This window comes from Sus scrofa, chromosome 1, assembly GCF_054392235.1.
Source record: "Sus scrofa isolate SSC_HxYL_T2T_F1_AM1 chromosome 1, Sscrofa_HxYL_maternal_Yorkshire_Landrace_v2.0, whole genome shotgun sequence".
Lineage (NCBI taxonomy): Eukaryota > Metazoa > Chordata > Mammalia > Artiodactyla > Suidae > Sus > Sus scrofa.
In genome coordinates, this window is record NC_139383.1 from 220,797,644 (window position 1) to 220,818,886 (window position 21,243).

Genomic DNA, 21,243 nt, shown 5'->3' on the forward strand with positions numbered 1-21,243 from the left:
AGTCACTTAAAAAAGCTTTTTAAGATTTTGAGATTCAAACTGGTTTTTCAGCTTTAAAATTATCCCAGGAATTCAGAGAGCCAATCCGAAAAGGAATTCTGGGCTGTGTAGAGGATTATTATCTTGTTAGGAGGACTGAGCATGTACTTCCTAGGTCTGGGTCTTTGAGAGTGTCTATTTTCTCTGCCTAAAGATGCTTTGACTTTCCCCATCTGTTTCTTTGAATGACTACCTCTCTAACTTCTGTTAGATCTTGAACATTCAGCTCATGTCAGGAATTACATCTTTTGGACCACTTGAGTTCCTTCCCTTGCGCCTCTGTCTTGCCTGAGATAGATGCCCTGCCTGTACTGCTTCAACATCCAGTATAGACCTCCACAAAGTCACTTACCATTACTCTGTATGTTTGTTCACTGCACTGTGATTGTCTGAAAGACAGAGAGCATCTTCCATCTCCATGCATTTAGTATCTAGCACATTGTTGGATTCCAATTAATGTTTGCAGGGTAATTAAATAAGGCAATAAGTCCTTTGAGTATTCATAACATAAAACTATGTGTTCATATTTAGTAGAAAATCTCCTTTCATCCTAGATATGTCTAACTTTATTAGAAAAACCTATGAAATATATAACAGGTTTATCTACCTATATCAAAATATAAAACATAAAATATACAATGTTGCCGAATTGCTTCTGTCGTTAGACTTTTTGGGGCAAATTATAAATAATTTTTCTCTTAATTGTAATAATAGAAGTCATATTCATATTTTTAAATTAACCCTATTAAGCTGGAACCATGTTACCATTTTGTCTTTATACTTTTATTTATTTACTCCCTTATGGTCTATGTGTTTATATTAATTGTGCTTATTATATAAAATACATATTATTTAGACTACATGTTTGTGTACAAATTTTTATATGCCATTCTCTTTTTGCTCTTCGTACCATTCATTACAGCTACCCTAGCAAAAGGAAAAATTTCCTTAACTGTCCACAGGATGGCATCAGAGTTCTCTTCATAAATCCAAAGGTTAGTGCTTTTCTCTGACATTAATGTGCTAGACTCTTAAAGCAGAAACTTTCAGATCTGCAGATTCGAGTATGCATAACATCTTTATCATGGTTGGTCTTCATATCTCCATTTTGATGCTAATTCTCAGAGTAGTTACACAGGTGAATCATCAGCATAGCACTAAGAGGAAATAAAAAAGTTGGCCTGAGCAAGCTTGTGAGGTTTTTAAGGCACATACTAAATGCAAGGAGAGGGAAATACAATTTTTGATGGCATGGGTACCTGTAGCTGACTTGATGATTGGATGTTTAACAGAGCATATAAATTCAGCTACAGATAGTTACCAGGAGCAGTTGCATAATTCACACGAAGCAAGTTTGTATCAGAGTGAGTCTAGAGCATCCACAACTTTTTTCAAGCTAGACTTATTCTCAAAGAGACAATATCTATTTTCCTCAATATTCAGGGGCTGTACAACCACTAGTATGAATAGATGCTTATTTTCTCAGAACAATCAGAAGAAAATTTAATCTCACTTCCCAAGGTGTACTCCAGGTGTAAGAAACAGGGATGAAGATAGTTTTTCCAAATTTCAGGTAAGAACAAAAATATCCACATATTTGGATCCCAGGTCTCTTATAGCCATAGTGCATATCAGATCCTTGACCAGGCATCCAGTAGCTGCTTTTCTTTTTCAGAAAATTTATATGATACTGAGTGAAGCCCTAAGGTGAGAATTGTAGAAGTGGAGCTTTCATTCTGGGTACTTTACTATGTATGTGATTTGAGGGAAGAATTTCAATTTACCTGTTAGTTTTTTTCTTTTTTCTTTTAAAATTTAATAGGGATAAACACATAGGTTTTAGAAAACCTTTACCCTCTCGTGTTTTATGAACATATTTTAGAAACATTCATGTTTCCAAAACTTAACATTTTAATTATTCAACACATTTTCTTTTGATTACCAAGTAAGTCCTCATGTAAGTCATTTGTTTAGAACTCGAAATGATCTTTTTCCATGTGTTTAATAATCCATGGAGAGATTATTTTTCCTAGTTAAATGACAAGCACTAACAAAGAACAAAAGCAAGAGTTCAATAATAGGCAATTGGAATAGTCTTTGACAAAGGCAATTTCATCAAGGGATGAAGAAGAATACCACCTAAAAGGATAAATATGAGATGATGTTTGAAGAAATTCCACTGGTAAATATTCTAGTGCATAAGCAACATTTTTTTTAGCAGAAATGGCTCTTGGAACTGGTTTTTTCAAGGAAGAAGGAGAATGAGCTCATTTGCACAAATTAGATGTCACCATTTATACACATAGCTGAATTTCTAAACCACATTGTGTAAAAATACTATATTAATATCATGTATTTCATATATTCATAAAATAAAATCATATTCCACAGGAGGTGAATAATAAAAATCTGCTAAATTAAATTGAAATAAATTCATTCAAATTGCATTGCCATTTTGTAAGACTTGGGATGCAAAGATGGTTTAGACTATCTATGCTTTTAAAGAGCTTATTTAAAACACATGAAAATATAGGGGAGGAGGACAAGATGGCGGAGGAGTAGGAAGACACGCTCGCCCTCTCCCACAAACACAACAAAAAAAGCACATCTACAGAATAAATGACTCGCACAGAACAGCAACCAATCGCTGGCAGAGGAACCTAAACTCCAATAACGGCAAGAAATTCGTGACATTATTGGGCAGAACAGGAGAAAAGAGGAGAGTGAGAGAAGGTGAATCCGAGCGGGACGGGGGCTCCCGAAAGGGAACTGCGGAGGAGAAAGGGATCCCGCACCCTGGAAAGTCACCTACCGGGCGAAAGATCAAACGAACCGGAGGAATCTCCAGATGCAGAGAAAAGTGTAGCAGTAAGTTGGAGTACGGAAAAGCCGATCAAGAACCCAACGGACCATCTGAACTACGGGCACAGTCACCAAAAATTGAGATGCCTGGGTGGGGGCTGGGCACGAGTCCTCGCCTCCGAAGGTTAGTCCCCGGGAAAGGGCCAGGGGACGCCTGGATGGGGGCTGGGCACCGAGACCTCGCCGCTGAAGGTTAGTTCCCGAGAGGGGGCCGGGGTACGCCGGGTGGGGGCTGGGCACTGAGACCTCGCCTCCGAAGGTTAATCCCTGAGAAAGGGCCGGGGGACGCCTGGGAGGGGGGCTGGGCACCGAGACCTCGCCGCAGAAGGTTAGTCCCCGAGAAAGGGCCGGGGGGCGCCGCCTGGGTGGGGGCTGGGCACCGAGACCTCGGCTCCAGAGATTAGTCCCCGGGCTAGGGGGGCAGGGCAGAGCAGAAACTGTTTAGGAGGTCTAGAAACCAGTTGACGGGGCAGAGACTGCCTGGGAGACTAGAAAACAAAGCTGTCGCAGAGGAAGGGAGCAATACTCCAGGGGTGGGGAAGGGGAAAGCCACATCAGAGGGAACCTGGGAGAAGAGCCTGGTCTGCGCCCGTGCTGGGGAGGGGAGAGAAGAAGGGGTGGGTCCCCATAGAATACCCCCCACGCCACAGCAAGCTTACAGGCCTGCTAGCTAGCTGAAAACTGTGCTTTCCAGTGCATCCCCTCCCCCCACCCCCGCCACGCCCTACGCTCTCACGGACCTGGGGCTGCCTGCCAACCAGGAGGGCTGGCCTCAACAATTGCCTGAAGCCTACAGGGGCTGTCCCTGCACAGGCCTGCTTGCCCTTTGGAGGGGCTACACTTCCGCAGAGCAGCACCAAACAGCACCAGCCCCTGAGAAAAGGCCTGCAGCCTAGAAAAGCTAGAACAAGCTTAGCCAGGCTGTGAATAGATTGGCCTAATTCTCGGACGGTTTTTCTGAGTCGGGTTGCCCCTGGGAGGAGCCTCTTCCGTTTCCAACGGCCCTGCTACCCGCCCAAGCCCCCAGGGGATGCTCTAGTGGACCAGCAGCATAGGACTGCCAGCTCCAGGCAGGACCCCCTGCAGCCCAGAAAAGCTGCAACAAGCTCAGCCAGACTGTGAAAAGATCCGCCTACATTCTCAGGCTGTCCTTCTGAGTTGGGCTGCCCTAGGGAAGAGCCTCTCAGGTTCTCAGTGCCCCAGATAGCTGCTCCAGCCCCCAGGGGGTGATGCACCCCTAAAGAGCAGCTGCCCAACACCGCCAACCCCCTGCAAGAACCCCACAGCCTAAAAACACCAGAGCAAGCTCTACATGACCAAGTGAAATCTGCTACCATCGCGGTGTGGACCTCTTAGTCCTGTCTGCCCTCAGGAAGTCCTCCTTTGCTTCAAAGAAACACTGTTAGCCCCATCAACACTCCAGAAAAGCCACACTGCCTCAAAAAAGATTGACCAACAACGCCAGCCCTCAGGAAATATTCCACGGCAGTGACAAGGCAAACACTGCCCGATCACGGAGAGTACAACTCCCTCAGCAGAAAGAAAACAACAAGCAAGATGAAGAAGCTGAGAAACCACCCCCAGTCAAACCAACAGGAGAACTCACCTAAAACAGTCAACAATGAAACAGATCTCGGCAGTCTGACAGACCTGGAGTTCAAAAGAGAAATAGTGAAAATACTGAAGGAATTAAGAGAAGATATGAACAGTAATGCAGATACCCTCAGAAAGGAACTAGAAAATATAAGGAGGAGCCAAGAAAAACTAGAACATTCATTTGCAGAGATGCAAACTGAACTAGGGGCAGTAAAAACCAGAATGAATAATGCAGAAGAACGAATCAGTGATATGGAAGATAGAATAATGGAAATCACTCAATCTGGTCAACAGACAGAAAACCGAATCAAAAAACTGGAAAGCAATATAAGAGACCTATGGGATAATATAAAGCGGGCCAATCTACACATAATAGGAATTCCAGAAGGAGTAGAAAAAGATAAGGGAATGGAAAATATATTTGAAGAAATTATCGATGGAAACTTCCCAAATCTAAAGAATACTGGATTCAAGATACAAGAAGCACAGAGGGCCCCAAACAAACTGAACCCAAACAGACCCACACCAAGACACATCATAATAAAAATGGCAAAAGTTAGTGATAAAGAGAGGATCCTAAAGGCAGCAAGAGAAAAACAGAATGTTACCTACAAGGGAACCCCCATAAGAATATCAGCTGATTTCTCTACAGAAACACTACAGGCCAGGAGGGAATGGCAAGAGATATTTAAAGTGCTCAAAGGAAAAAATATGCAACCTAGAATACTCTATCCAGCAAGAATATCATTTAAAATAGAAGGGGAAATAAAAATTTTTCCCAACAAACAAAAACTTAAAGAATACAGCAACACAAAACCCAGGTTAAAGGAAATATTGAAAGGGCTTCTCTAAACTAAAAAGAAAGGAAGGAAAGGGAAGAAAAAAGAAAAGAAAAAAAAAAAGAAGAAGAAGAAGAAGAGGAAGAACTAGGACTGAGGAAACTGCAATCAGAGAGCAGTCACTCAAATAAGCCAGCATACAGATTTAATCATGAACATGCTTCAAACAAAATAAAATTAAAAAGAAAAAAATAAAAAAGAGTCATCAAAACCATAAAATGTGGGCAAGGGATGTCAGGAGGTAAATAACCCTTTTTGTTTATATGTATGTCTCTCTTCTTAATTTTAATATAGTAATGAAGTGTTTGAACTTACAGGACCATCAGGCTAAAACACACAATTATGGGAAGGGGTTAGCATACTTAAAAAACAGGGCAACCACAAGCCAAAACCAAATATTGCATTTGCAAAAAATAAAAAAAAAAATACACTCAAGCAGATAATAACAGGAGACCATCCAACCAAAAAAAAAAAAAAATGGAGAACCATAGAATCAACTGGAACACGAGATTCAAATGGCAATAAATAATCATCTATCAATTATCACCTTAAATGTCAATGGACTGAATGCCCCAATCAAAAGACACAGAGTGGCTGAGTGGATAAAAAGGCAAAAACCTTCAATATGCTGCCTACAAGAAACTCACTTTAGGACAAAAGATACATATAGATTGAAAGTGAAAGGGTGGGGAAAAATATTTCACGCCTATAGACATGACAGAAAAGCAGGAGTCGCAACACTCATATCAGACAAAATAGACTTTAAAACAAAAGACATAAAGAAAGACAAAGAAGGACACTATTTAATGATTAAGGGATCCATCCAAGGAGAGGATGTTACTATTGTCAACATATATGCCCCAAATACAGGAGCACCCAGATACATACAACAAATATTAACAGACATAAAGGGAGATATTGATGAGAATACAATCATAGTAGGAGACCTAAATACCCCCCTCACATCAATGGACAGATCCTCTAGACAGAAAACCAATAAAGCAACAGAGATCCTAAAGGAAACAATAGAAAAGTTAGACTGAATTGATATCTTCAGGACACTACATCCAAAAAAATCAGAATACACATTCTTCTCAAATGCTCATGGAACATTCTCAAGAATCGACCACATATTGGGACACAAAGCGAATCTCAATAAATTTAGGAGCATATAAATTATCTCAAGTATCTTCTCTGACCACAATGCCATGAAATTAGAAATCAACCATGGGAAAAGCAAAGAGAAAAAACCTACTCCATGGAGACTAAACAACATGCTACTCAAAAACCAATGGGTCAATGAGGAAATCAAGAAGGAAATTAAAAACTACCTTGAAACAAATGAGAATGAAGACACAACCTCTCAAAATCTATGGGATGCTGCGAAAGCAGTGCTCAGAGGGAAATTTATAGCAATCCAGGCCTTTCTCAAAAAAGAAGAAAGATCCCAAATTGACAACTTAACCCTCCACCTAAACGAATTAGAAAAAGAAGAACAAAAAAGTCCTAAAGTCAGCAGAAGGAAGGAAATTATAAAGATCAAAGAAGAAATCAATAAAATAGAGACCCAAAAAACAATAGAGAAAATTAATAAAACCAAGAGCTGGTTCTTTGAAAAGGTGAACAAAATTGACAAACCCCTGGCCAGACTCACTAAAAAGAGGAGAGAAAGAACCCAAATAACCAAAATTATAAATGAAAAAGGAGAAATCACAACGGATACAGCAGAAATACAAAAAACCATAAGAGAATACTATGAACAACTGTATGGCAACAAGTTTGACAATCTGGAAGAAATGGACAATTTTCTAGAATCTTACAGCTTGCCAAAACTGAATCAAGCAGAAACAGACCAACTGAACAGACCGATCACTAGAAATGAAATTGAAGAGGTCATAAAATCACTCCCTACAAATAAAAGTCCAGGACCAGATGGCTTCACAGGTGAATTCTACCAAACATATAAAGAGGAATTGGTGCCCATCCTCCTTAAACTCTTTCAAAAGGTTGAAGAAGAAGGAATACTCCCAAAGACATTCTATGAGGCCACCATCACCCTCATTCCAAAACCAGGCAGAGATACCACCAAAAAAGAAAACTATCGCCCAATATCATTGATGAATATAGATGCAAAAATTCTCAACAAAATCTTAGCCAACCGAATCCAACAACATATCAAAAAAATTATACACCATGACCAGGTTGGGTTCATCCCAGGTTCACAAGGATGGTTCAACATACGCAAATCAATCAGCATCATACACCACATTAACAAAAAAAAAGTCAAAAATCATATGATCATCTCAATAGACGCAGAAAAAGCATTTGACAAAGTTCAACATCCATTCATGATCAAGACCCTCGCCAAAGTGGGTATAGAGGGAACATTCCTGAATATAATCAAAGCCATTTATGACAAACCCACAGCAAATATAATACTCAATGGGGAAAAACTGAAAGCCTTCTCACTCAAATCTGGAACAAGACAGGGATGCCCACTCTCACCACTGCTCTTCAACATCATTTTGGAAGTGTTAGCCACAGCAATTAGACAAACAAAAGAAATAAAAGGCATCCATATAGGAAGCGAAGAGATCAAACTGTCACTGTATGCAGATGATATGATACTATACCTAGAAAACCCTAAGGACTCAACCCCAAAACTCCTTGAACTGATTAATAAATTCAGCAAAGTGGCAGGATATAAGATTAACATTCAGAAGTCAGTTGCATTTCTGTATACCAGCAATGAAACATTAGAAAAGGAATACAAAAATACGATACCTTTTAAAACGGCAGCTCACAAAATCAAATACCTCGGAATACACCTGACCAAAGAGGTAAAGGACCTATATGCTGAGAACTATAGAACCTTAATCAAAGAAATCAAAGAAGATGTAAAGAAATGGAAAGATATTCCATGTTCCTGGATTGGAAAAATCAATATTGTGAAAATGGCCATCCTACCCAAAGCAATCTACAGATTCAATGCAATCCCTATCAGATTACCCATGACATTGTTCACAGAACTAGAACAAACAATCCAAACATTTATATGGAACCACAAAAAACCCAGAATCGCCAAAGCAATCCTGAGAAACAAAAACCAAGCAGGAGGCATCACTCTCCCAGACTTCAAGAAATACTACAAAGCCACAGTCATCAAAACAGTGTGGTACTGGTATCAAAACAGACAGACAGACCAATGGAAAAGAATAGAGAATCCGGAAATAAACCCTGACACCTATGGTCAATTAATCTTTGACAAGGGAGGCAAGAACATCAAATGGGAAAAGGAAAGTCTATTCAGCAAGCATTGCTGGGAAACCTGGACAGCTGCATGCAAAGCAATGAAACTAGAACACACCCTCACACCATGCACAAAAATAAACTCAAAATGGCCGAAAGACTTAAATATATGACAGGACACCATCAAACTCTTAGAAGAAAACATAGGCAAAACACTCTCTGACATCAACATCATGAATATTTTCTCAGGTCAGTCTCCCAAAGCAATAGAAATGAGAGCAAAAATAAACCCATGGAACCTCATCAAACTGAAAAGCTTTTGCACAGCAAAGGAAACCAAAAAGAAAACAAAAAGACAACTTACAGAATGGGAGAAAATAGTTTCAAATGATGCAACTGACAAGGGCTTAATCTCTAGAATATACAAGCAACTTATACAACTCAACAGCAAAAAAACCAATCAATCAATGGAAAAATGGGCAAAAGACCTGAATAGACATTTCTCCAAGGAAGATATACAGATGGCCAACAAACACATGAAAAAATGCTCAACATCGCTGATTATAAGAGAAATGCAAATCAAAACTACCATGAGATACCACCTCACACCAGTCAGAATGGCCATCATTAATAAATCCACAAATAACAAGTGCTGGAGGGGCTGTGGAGAAAAGGGAACCCTCCTGCACTGCTGGTGGGAATGTCAACTGGTACAGCCACTATGGAGAACAGTTTGGAGATACCTTAGAAATCTATACATAGAACTTCCATATGACCCTGCAATCCCACTCTTGGGCATCTATCCAGACAAAGCTCTACTTAAAAGAGACACATCCACCCGCATGTTCATTGCAGCCCTATTCACAATAGCCAGGACATGGAAACAACCCAAATGTCCATCGACATATGATTGGATTCGGAAGATGTGGTATATATACACAATGGAATACTACTCAGCCATAAAACAGGATGACATAATGCCATTTGCAGCAACATGGATGGAACTAGAGAATCTCATACTGAGTGAAATGAGCCAGAAAGACAAAGACAAATACCATATGATATCACATATAACTGGAATCCAATATCCAGCACAAATGAACATCTCCTCAGAAAAGAAAATCATGGACTTGGAGAAGAGACTTGTGGTTGCCTGATGGGAGGGGGAGGGAGTGGGAGGGATTGGGAGCTTGGGCTTATCAGACACAACCTAGAATAAATTTATAAGGAGATCCTGCTGAATAGCATTGAGAACTATGTCTAGATACTCATGTTGCAACAGAAGAAAGGGTGGGGGAAAAAAACTGTAACTGCAATGTATACATCTAAGGATGACCTGACCCCCTTGCTGTACAGTGGGAAAATAATAATAATAATAAAAAAAAAACACCTGAAAATATATAGTACAGTGATAGTAGAAACAGTAACAATCAATAATTTTAGTATAGGTAAGAGTTGAATTATCTAAGGCAATAGAGAATCGCTGGATCTGAGGATTTTTTTTAATTGAAGTATAGTTGATTTACAGTGTTGTGTTGGTTTCCAATATACAGCAATGTGATTCAGAATGTATATATTCTTTTTCATATTCTTTTCCATTATGGTTTATTATAGAATGCTTAATATATTTCCCTGTGCTATGTTACACAGTAGGACCTTCTAGTTTATCTGGCTTGTATCTGCTAATCCCAAAGTCCTAATATATGTCTCCTCCACCTCCTTTCCCCGTTGGTGACCATAAGTTTGTTTTTTATGTCTGTGCATCTGTTTCTCTTTTTAAAATCAGTTTGTATATATCATATTTTAGTCTCCACATATAATTGATATCATATGATATTTGTCTCTTTCTGACTTAACTCCACTTAGTACAATAATCTCTATGTTCATCCATGTTGTTGCAAATAGCATTATTTAGTTCTTTTTTATGGCTGAGTAGTATTCCAGTGTGTATATGTGTGTGTGTGTGTGTGTGTGTGTACACCACATCTTTATCCATACATCTGTCTGTGAAAACTTAGGTTGCTTCTTTGTCTTGGCTATTGTAAATAGTGCTGCTGTGAGCATTGCAGTGTGTGTATCTTTTCAAATTAGAATGTTGTCTGGATATATGCCCAGAAGCGGATCGTATGGCAGCTTTATCAGGAACTTGTTTCTAAGTAGGAAGTCTACTATATGGTGGGGGGAGGAAAGCTTAAGAAGAGGAAGGATTTAAGAAAGCAAAGATATGGGGGACCACCTAGAGTATTGGGGACTATAATTTTCCAAGAGGGTGATGTTAAGACAAGGAACTGGAAAGGTTATTCTGATTAAGAAAAGTCTGGTATGGTAAGGTGCATAGACTTTTTGTGGTTAATGGAGGATCACTGAAGGATATTAAATGTGAAATTTATGATACTGGAAGTTTCTATATAGCACAGATCTATCTAGGACAGTGTGGCATGAGAATGAGGAGATAGTATGCTCTGGTAAGCATCTAGGAGAGAGTATGAGTGTTTGGACTAAGAAAGTGGTAATGTTTGAAAAAGAAAGAGGATATTCCAGAAATATTTAGCTATAGAATTTAGTAATATGAATTCAAGAAGAAGTCTTATTTTTGGAAAAAAATTGTTTTTTGAACTAAACTAGGATAAATTATGCTTGCAGATTACATGCAAATTTTGGTGAATGAAGACTTGCGTGGGGTGTAAGTTTGCATTCACTCAGCTGCTAAATCAACAAACAAGCAGTGCAAAGAATATGCTTGAGCACAAAGATACCAGTGAGTAGATGCAGCTTTCCCCTGTTTTTCATGGAGGTTTACCTAAAGTATATTAACTTAGTTCCGTAGATTTCAACATTCCCAAATGGATTTAAGAATCTAACATTTGGAAGATGCCAGAAACCCAAGCTTGATGACTTTTGCGTGAGTGACTGGAAGGAGAAAGTTAGTGAGTACTTAGTGATATAACTTCTCAGCATGTAAGGCCATATTTGCTGAGCTAGAGTCACACACTTATGTATTTGATTTCTCACTGAGTCAGAACCCTGTGGCAGGCCTAATTTACCAACCATGTGGGGAAAAATGCAATACCATGTAGGACATATCTTAGTAAGTTTAGCTAGGGGCATTTTACCATATATTCAACTTCCTTTCCTTTCTATATAATACATTGTGGCAACATTGCAAAACATCTGTATTCCTCATATAACACACAACTGAACTGGAATATTCAAAGTGCGCGTAAAATACCAGAAGTTATTGTACAATGAGAAGAGCCAAGGTAGTATCACAAGAAGGAATTCAAGTCACATCAATGGTAGGTGATGGTGACACAGAACTTCAATTACTCCTATGTTCATGGTAATGAGAACTGATAAATGACTTAGGAAGACCAACTATCTATGGGGATAATACAGGGTTAATTCTCTATCCAGTTCAAAAGAAAATCAACAAAATCAGTCCTGCTAGCAAAGTTGCAACGAACATGTTAATAGCAGAGAGCATATTAAGAAATATGTGACTAAGGCGATAAAATCAGATATGGAATTGTCTTAATTGCAGAAAGAAACAGAACCAATTGACATGTACTTTTGAGGACTGGCTTGGAAAAAGATTGCATTGAAAAAATAAAGTTGCATAGCTATTCTCCATGTGGCACCTAAAATTTGAACAGCAATTAAAGAACAAAATAATAATACAATATAATACTTTTAAGTAAATCCAATTGTCAAAATTGACAACTTCAAGACTTTTATCTTTGAAGTTATGAGCAGCTTCAAGGGCATGAGGTACATTTGTGTATGTGTGTGTGTGTCTGTGTCTGTGTGTGTGAGGCATGAACGTGGGTATTTTTTAAGGCAGGATAGTGAAGGTAGAAATAAATTCTTTCAGTTGGAAAAGTAATCAAATATCACATAAAAAGGCAGAGAATAAATAAGTTGCAAAAATTATTTTGGCAAAAAGTAGTTCTTAGTGTTTTTATATTGGACTTTTTCGAACAAACGGCAAAATATCCCCAGACATCCTGTTTTCTTTTTTAAGTAGAAAAGACTTGGCTTTACATTCTTCACACTGTGGAGCTTTCTGAGAGTATGTTTGTATTGCAAATTTTAGATAGGATGCAGAACAATTTCATAGTTTTTATTTCGCAGACAGTTGCCCATAATACCTTTTTTGTGGGAATATTTATTGGGGGTATCTATTATGAAATGTTTCAAGATAAACTACTATTCCTGCCCTCAAAAATGTTTTGACACTAAATGTTACAGGTATGAAAAAGTGTCCAAAGAAATATAAATTTAGTTTTATTAAAGAGTAGAGAAAGGACTCATACCCATCTAGAAATACGGGATTCTTTGAATGATACCTGCTGCTTGAATGGTGAAGGATGGGTAAAATTGTGATAGATTAAACTGAGGTTTAGGGGAGAGTATTTTATTGGAGTAAAGTGCATGAACAAAAGACAGGAAATGTGATTAGTCAAAGCATGTTAAATTAAGTGTGATTAAAGGGTAGATTACATGTAACAGTAGGGCTTGCGAAGGAGTAAGAATGAAATTTGAAAAGATAATGACTACTAGTTAAGGATTTAGCTGTGTTGGCTTTTCCCTTCATTACAGGGAAATAAGAGCAAGAAAGTAAAAATTGGTGATTGAAGAGGTATCATATGCTTTATGTGTTTTTATAATATCATTTAAAAATCAATCATATTTCTTTATACTCATATCTCATATTTAACTTAAAAGACTTACATTGCTAAATATAATCTTGCTCTCTTTATTCTTATTTTATCACCCACCTACAGGCTCTGGTTGTTACATTTTATGGCTAATTTTCTTCTCAGTCCAGGGAAAATCCCCTTGGAAAGTGGTGTGAGCATCTTAAGATCATACTTTCCCTTTCTCTGAGTGTGAGAGAAGAGTTAAAGTGATCAAGTCGTATGATCCTAAATGTGGGTTTTTTCCCCTAAAGAAGGAGATAGCTACTGACTATTCTATTAGAAGTTGATATTTTTTCTTTTTCTCAGTGTTATTTTGAGTGGGAAATATATTTGTTCAGAGATTTTCTAACATTTCCCAAGGAGTAACTGCCTCTTAGTTACTTACATAACCTGCCTGATGTAAAGATTATGCTCACTATTCACTATCCAAAGAACAACAATCATAAATTAAGTGCAGTATAAACCGTGTTTTTAAAAGAGCTTCATAAGGTTTAGGGGAGAGTACTAAAACATTCATCCTAAAGGCAACATTTAATTCATTAAAATTTTACATTCCCTCAAAATAATTATTATTCACATATGCTTGGTGAACAAAAATGAAAGTACAAGTTCAGAGTTCCTAAGCTTATTTTGAAGGGAACATCAATTTAGTTAACACAGATATAGCAGATATTTGCACTGCTGCATTGCTGCTTTAAACAAGAAAGAATTATTTGATAATCATGAATTTCCACCATTTTTTCTCAGCTTTATAGAGTTATAATTGAGATACAACATTTTATAACTTTAAGGTGTAAAATATGATGATTTTTAACGTACATATTGTGAACCATTGACCACAATAAGGTCAGTTAACCTCTACCTCATTTAGTTACCATTTTGCTGCTATGATAAGAACATTGAAATTCTACTCTCACTTCCACTTTTAAGTATATAATATAATATAGTCACCATGCTACGTGTTAGATCTCTGAAACAATTCTTATAAAACTAAGAGCTGTACCTTTCCATCAACATCTCCCTTTTTCCCTCACCTGTAAGATCCTGACAACCACCATTCTACTCTGAGTTTGATGATTTTCCAATTCCACATTTAAGTGAGATCATACAGTATTTATCTTTGTCTGACTTTTTCATTTAGTATAGTGCCATTAAGGTCCATCCATGTTGTCACAAATGATAGAATTTCCTTTTATTTTATGGTTAAATAACGTGCCCATATATAAAATGTTCTTTATTGATTCATTTGTCAATGGACAGTTAGGTTAATTCCATGTTTTAGCTCTTATGAATATGCTGCAATGTACATGAGCATGAAATTCTCTTCTGGATCCTGATTTCATTTTCAAAATATCCAGAAGTGGGATGTCTGGATCATATGCTAGTTCTATTTTTAATTTTTGAGGACGCTTCATTCTGGTTTCTACAGTGGCTGCACCAATTTACATTCACTCCACTAGTTTTTGCAGGCATTCCTATTCCTCATGTCCTTGCCAGAATGTATCTCTGGTTATTTTAATGGATGTGAAATGATTTCTCATCGCAACTTTGATTTGGATTTCCCTCACAATTCTGCTGAGCACTTTTTTGGTTACTTGTTTTCCATTTGTATGTCTTCTTTGGAAATATATCTAAGTCCTCTGACCATTAACTTGTTTTCCATTTGTATGTCTTCTTTGGAAATATATCTAAGTCCTCTGACCATTAAAAAAAATATGTATTTTCTTATTGAGTTGTATGTGTTCCTTGTATATTTTAGATATCAAATTATCAGGCAGATGGCTTGCAGATATTATCTTCCATTCCTTAGGTTGTTTTTTCATTGTGTTGACTGTTTTATTTGTTGAAGAGTTGTTAGTTTAACATAGTCTTGTTGATTTTTGCTTTCGTTGTCTGTGGTTTTGGTTTATGTGTAAAAAATATTGCCACGACCAATGATAAGGAGTTTTTCCCTATTTTCTTCTATAAGTTTTATATTTTCAGATCTTATGTTTACATACTTAATCTACTTCCAGCTAATTTTTGCATGCGGTGTAAGATAGAATCCTTTTTTTTTTTTTTTTTTTTTGCTTATGGATATCCAGTTTTCCCAACATGATTTATTGAAGAGACTACCCTTTTCATTAAGTACTCTTGACTCCCTTGTCCGATATTAGTTGTCATTTATATGTGTGGATTTATTTCTGGACCTTTGATTCTGTTGCATTGATCCATGTGATTGTTTATACCAATACCATGCTGTTTGATTACTGTAGCTTTATAATACAGTTTGAAATCAGGGAGTGTGATGCCTCCAAGTTTGTGCTTTCTCAAGATTGCTCTATGTATTTGAATTTTTTTTTTTTATTTCATACAAATTTTAGAATCATTTCCTCTATTTAAGTGATAAATGCCGTTGGGATTATGGTAGGAATTACATTGAATTTTTATATGGCTTTGAGTAATGTGCACATTCTAACAATACTAAGTCCTCCTGTTCATGAACATGGACTTTCTCTCCATTTATTTGTGTCCTACAATTTCTTTTATCAATGTCTTATAGTTTTCAGTATATAGATCTTTGACTTCCTACATTAAATTTATTCATAAGCATTTTATTTTTTAAGTTATTATAAATAAGATTGCTTTCATTATTGCTTTTTTCAGATAGTTTATTATTAACATACAGATATGTAACTGATTTTTGAATGTTGATTTTTTTATCTCGAAACTTGGCTGAATTTGTAATAAACAATTCCAACAGTTCCTTCCAACAATTTTTAAAAAACTTTTTTCTTGATTAATTGCCCTAGGTAGGACTTGTAGTATTATGTTGAAAAGGAATAGTAATAGTGAGCATCCTTGTCTTGAATCTGATCTTAGAGAGAAAATGTTCAAATTTTCACTGTCAAATATGATACTAACTGTGAGTTTGTCATATATGTCTTTTACTATGTTGTGGTATGAACTTTCATTTTTTTAAAGAGAGAAATCTCATTCAATAATACTGAAAATTCCTTTTGAGATCCTGATTCATCTTTCAACATCTGAACCTTCTTGTTAGATGTTTTTGTGTCTTTATGAAGGCCAGGGTATGATCCAACACTGGATAGGATTAAATCACAGAGAAAAATAAATTGTCTAAATTTATTTAAATGACAATCAAGTGTCTAAAATTTCCCTGGAGAAAAGAAACATTTCTTATAGCTCATAATACAATTATTATGTATTTCTTTTGTGTATAATAATAAAAGAAAGAGAAATGTTTTATATTTGGATAAACAATTAGTAAATTACAATTTGGAATTCTAAGGGCATAAGGGTATTTGTCAAAAAAAGATGGAATATTTATAGAACACAAAAAGCATGCAATTTAGACGAACTGAGGCAATAAATGTTAGTGATAGAAAGGAAAGTGCTGAGTAAACAAAGAAATTGGACAGCTAACCATACTCAGGCTCTACTGATTTATGGTCTGAAGGTGTAGGCATCCAGACTTGACCCTCTCACATAGTCATGTGTGATGGAAATGCATTTAGATTAAGACTCATAAAAATAGTATGTTAAATGTTAAACATGTTAAGTGTCTTTTCCTGGAGATATTATTTAAATTAATTTTGAATTATTCTGTTCAGCTCAAAATAAATATTATTTATGTTTGACATAAAAAACACAATTATAGATAAACAGACAGGTGTTGTATAAAGCACAAACTATTATTCCTTCATGTTAAGATATTGCAAACCTCCCATTTTCCAATTAAAATAGAATCTATTATTTAAAAACTACAGCTCAGTCTCATCCAGTTGTCCTAGTATATCATAGCTGTTATTTTCATTATCATCTTTGGAAAATTTTTATTATGTAAAGATTAAAAATGTTCTTTTCATTCATAACACATATTAAGCCATGTGATAAAGTAATAACGATATTTTTATTTTGAAAAATCATGTATACTTTGAATTATATCTATATCCAAATTGTAGTTTGCATATTAAATCACTTGAAAATTTACAAAGTGCTTTATACCATTGTCAAATTAAGGGTCAGTAGACAACTATTATAGTGAGCCGTGATAGAATTTCTTGATATTCACACAGTCTGTTAATTCTTCTATTTATAGTTTCGCTGAAACCCCATTTCTCACATCTAGATAACTTACCACAGCACATTACAACAACATAGAAATGATAAAATATCCTATATACATCTTGGGATTATATACGCATTTAACAAGCAGTAAAAATAAGTCGGGTGGATGTCAAATATATGTGGTTATTGACATTAAATATATTTAGTCATTTCTTTATTTAATCAGTAGGCTTGTTTATGATGATTTGTGTTTGTGAAATTAAAATATCCTTCAAAATTTTGGAATTAGATCAACATCATAACTAAAGTGGTGGAATGGCAGGTCAGAGTGGAGATTAGGTACCACACAAAATCACATGTGTGGGCAAGCAAATAGAGGTTTCAACAACAAGGATTTGGAGCACATCCAGAGGTTCCCAGGGATGAAACAGGAGTAGTGGGCAGAGAGGTAGGAGTAGAAATTCTAATAGGAAGTGTAGGGTAAAATTTGGACTCTGATCCTATAGGTAATTCAGACTGGAAAATCAGGAAAGACATGAGTCAGCTTTAAAGCTGTTATTGTTAATGTACTAGTTTAAGTCACATTATGTACTAAAAGGGTTAACCTCAAAATACAAAATCTAGAGTAGATTACTAAATGTGTCTGGCTCTGAAGATTAGAGAAATGTAGGTATTAGAAGTAATCAGGTAATTTACTCAAGCAGCTCTGTTCCTGGAGCCTCCCCAACAGGAATAGTCCCTTATTCTCAAGTATATTAGCAGTATGATGACTCAGTGTTTGTGGAAGATTGCGTGTCATATGAGAAGGATGAAAAAGATCCTTGGAAAATCTGTGTAGAAAACCAGACTAATTTTGTAATATCTAAAATATTACCTTTAGTGAGTATTAGTATAGAGCCATTCATTCATTCATTATTTTTCAAATTTAATTTATACAGTTTGCCTTACATTCTTTTCTGCTCGGGAGAAGTTGCCCCGAAAAAAAGCAAATCATGTCTTCTGTTTTCTCTTGTGCAATCTATGTTTCAGTAAGAAAATCATAAAATTTATAGGTACAGAAGTAAAGAATTTTTATAATACAATGCTATGAAAAAATGAAACAAAGGGGTAAATAGTGAAGAGAGTGAGATGAAGGAGTGACCATGTTATGTCGTATTTTGCGTAGGACAGTCAGGTAGTGCACCTCAGAGAAGGCCATATTTAAGCCAAGATCTGAATTAATGGAAGGAGCAGACTTACATATGCATGGAGAATAAGCGAAAATAAATACAAGGGCCCTGAACCAAGAATGTTTGCCAGTATTTGAGGAAGTAACAATGATCTTTCTAAATCATTGTAGTGAACAGGTGAGTGATATGACACAAGATCACACAAGTTGTTCAGTCAGATCATGGAAGCCTTGTAAATTATGAAGAAATCTTTGAATTATACTTGGTGAGAAGTGGGAAGCCATTGTAAATTTTAGAAAAAGTACTGCATGACTTGACATACATTTTATTTAGATCATGCTGGCTAATAATTTAATAATTTATTTCCATTTAGTTTAATGGAAATAAACTATAAAGGAGTGAGATGGAAATAAGAAAACCAGGTCAGAAGCTATCAATGTGTTAAATAAATGCTACTGTATTAAAGCACTGGATAATCACTGCATTTAGCTGTGGTTTTTGGAAAGGAGAAATACATTGACTAGTGTATTATGTTCCTTGATGGTGTTAAACTAATCATGTTTACAAATAATTGGAGTTCCTGCCATGGCACAGTGGGTTAAATAAAAGGACCTAATGTTGCCACAGCTGTGGCATATGTTGCGGCTGTGGGTCAGATTCAGTCTCTGGCCCTGGGAATTTCCATATGCTATAAGTGCAGCCATAAAAAATAAATATATAAATAAAAATATGAATTATTCAATCTATACAATACCTCTAAGATTTGTAAGCATGTCAGGCTCCACTTTACAAGTGGAAAATGGAGTCTGAGAGAGGTCCCTAAAACTCATGATTGAATTAGAATTGCTGTAGAGAGATGCAGTGGTTAAACCATGGATGAAATAAGCTTTGGAGTCATACAGTTGCAGGATCAAGGCACATATCTGATATATACCAGTGGAGTCAAGTCACATTAAGTCTCTATGCTTCAGTTTTTTTTATGCTTTCTGGAAAGTGGACTTAAGCAAAATATTTCTGCCAATGGGTGGATGTTATGGTTAAATGAGATGATTTATATAAAATGATTACTACCATGTTTGGAATATAGTAAGTGCTCAATCAAATTATCTGTTATCTTTAAAGCCCAAAGTTATCTTCAACATAAGATTCCAAATTTCTACCAGTTTGACAATTGGTTCAAGATAAAGCTATGTCATCAAATCATAGATCTTGGAGTCTAGACTTGCCTTGACCTAGGGACAGCTCCCTTTTTAAGTGATCTACATTTTGTCTTCAGGATCCCTGAATCCTCTTTATATACTGGTATCATCCAAATTCTTTGCTCTAGAAAATTTCTTCCTTCTGGATTCCACAAGCCTCTGCTTTAAAAAATAAGGACTCAGAGCCTCTCTTGGCTCAGTGGAAGCAAATCTGACTAGCATCCATGTGCACACAGGTTCAATCCCTGGCCTTGGATCTGGCATTGCTGTGGCTGTGGTGTAGGCCAGTGGCTACAGCTCCGATTCGACCCCCATCCTGGGAACCTCCATAAAAAGAGGATGGGTGCGCCATGGGTGCAGCCCTAAAAAGATAAAAATATAAAAACAAACAAAAAATAAGGACTCAGCAGGACACATTATATAAATGTGAAAGGAAATATGGTTTATAATTTCCTGGAAAGATCAGTACAGTTGGTTTAGTTAAATAAAACCTTAAATGTGTTCTTACATCCGTAGAAAGAATACCCACAAGAAAGCAGTATATATACATAGGACCTCTACATTCTCTCATTTTTGGGTTTAGCAAGACATGCAGTATAATCCAGTTAGAAAGTAAAATGAGCTTAATTACTTTGCTCAGATCAAAGAACATAGGCAGCAAAGAATCTAATTAAAATTAATCATAATGGATAGCTTTATCTGATGCCTCATCTAGGGCATTTCATCTTAATTTAAACTCAACTCAAATTCACAAGAAGGTCCCATCATTGTCACTGATTATTATGAAATCTGATAACCCTGTGGCAAATCCTTCCTTTGTATTTGTTGCCCAGTTCTAAGTAATAGATTTACCTCTGTTCAACAAAGAGAGGTCAGAAAGTTCACTCTGCTACATGTTTATATTGGATTTCTTTAGCTTCTCATCTCTTTATTTTAGCCTGATTAACATTCTTCAGATGTTATTGAGTAGTGCAAATGATCTATGAAATATACACAGCCACAGGCCATATTTATATTGACTGGAAGCAGTGCCTAAGTTATTCAAGAACTCATGGATGTCTCTAAACCTCAGAGTACATTTACAAAGTACTATTTATTTTAATGTTTGTACTAAATTGATCCCCCAGTGAAGTCAAAGAAATTTATTTAAATTTTGTTGGCAATATGTAATGAAAAAAATCAAATTAATTTATGTGTGTACAATCTCCACTGTTAACTTCCAAGTGTGAGTGTGTATGCATGTGTCCACGTGTACGTTAGACGTACTACACACCCAAAACAAAGTGAACTAAAATTTTACCTTGGTTGCTAAGGCAAACCTGATTCAATTGTTTAACATACAGGCAAAAATGACATATTTCCATTAACTATTGGAATGGCCCTAAATGTATTTCCAGAAAGATAAGTAAAAACATTGTACTTTTTAACATGTATATTGATCATAAACATCATACTTATTTCAAAAACAATTTAAAGGTATTTTGGTACCTAAACACCAGAAACTGGGCATGCAGTCTAA

At 36.4% G+C, this 21,243-nt stretch overlaps 1 protein-coding gene across 3 annotated transcripts in view; it reads left to right on the forward strand.

The window, feature by feature from the left end:
* Positions 1-21,243, forward strand: part of LOC102165580 (uncharacterized) — a 1,236,614-nt gene that overhangs the window by 517,060 nt on the left and 698,311 nt on the right. For 2 of the 3 annotated variants that reach the window (XR_014821705.1, XM_084985760.1), the window contains one exon: positions 962-1,034. The exons of the other annotated variant lie outside the window; for it this stretch is intronic. Coding sequence is in view for 1 of the 2 variants with exons in the window: in XM_084985760.1 (XP_084841886.1) it covers positions 962-1,034 (73 nt within the window). In the remaining variant the exon portion in view is untranslated. The remainder of the gene's footprint in view (positions 1-961; positions 1,035-21,243) is intronic. 3 annotated transcript variants of the gene reach the window in all.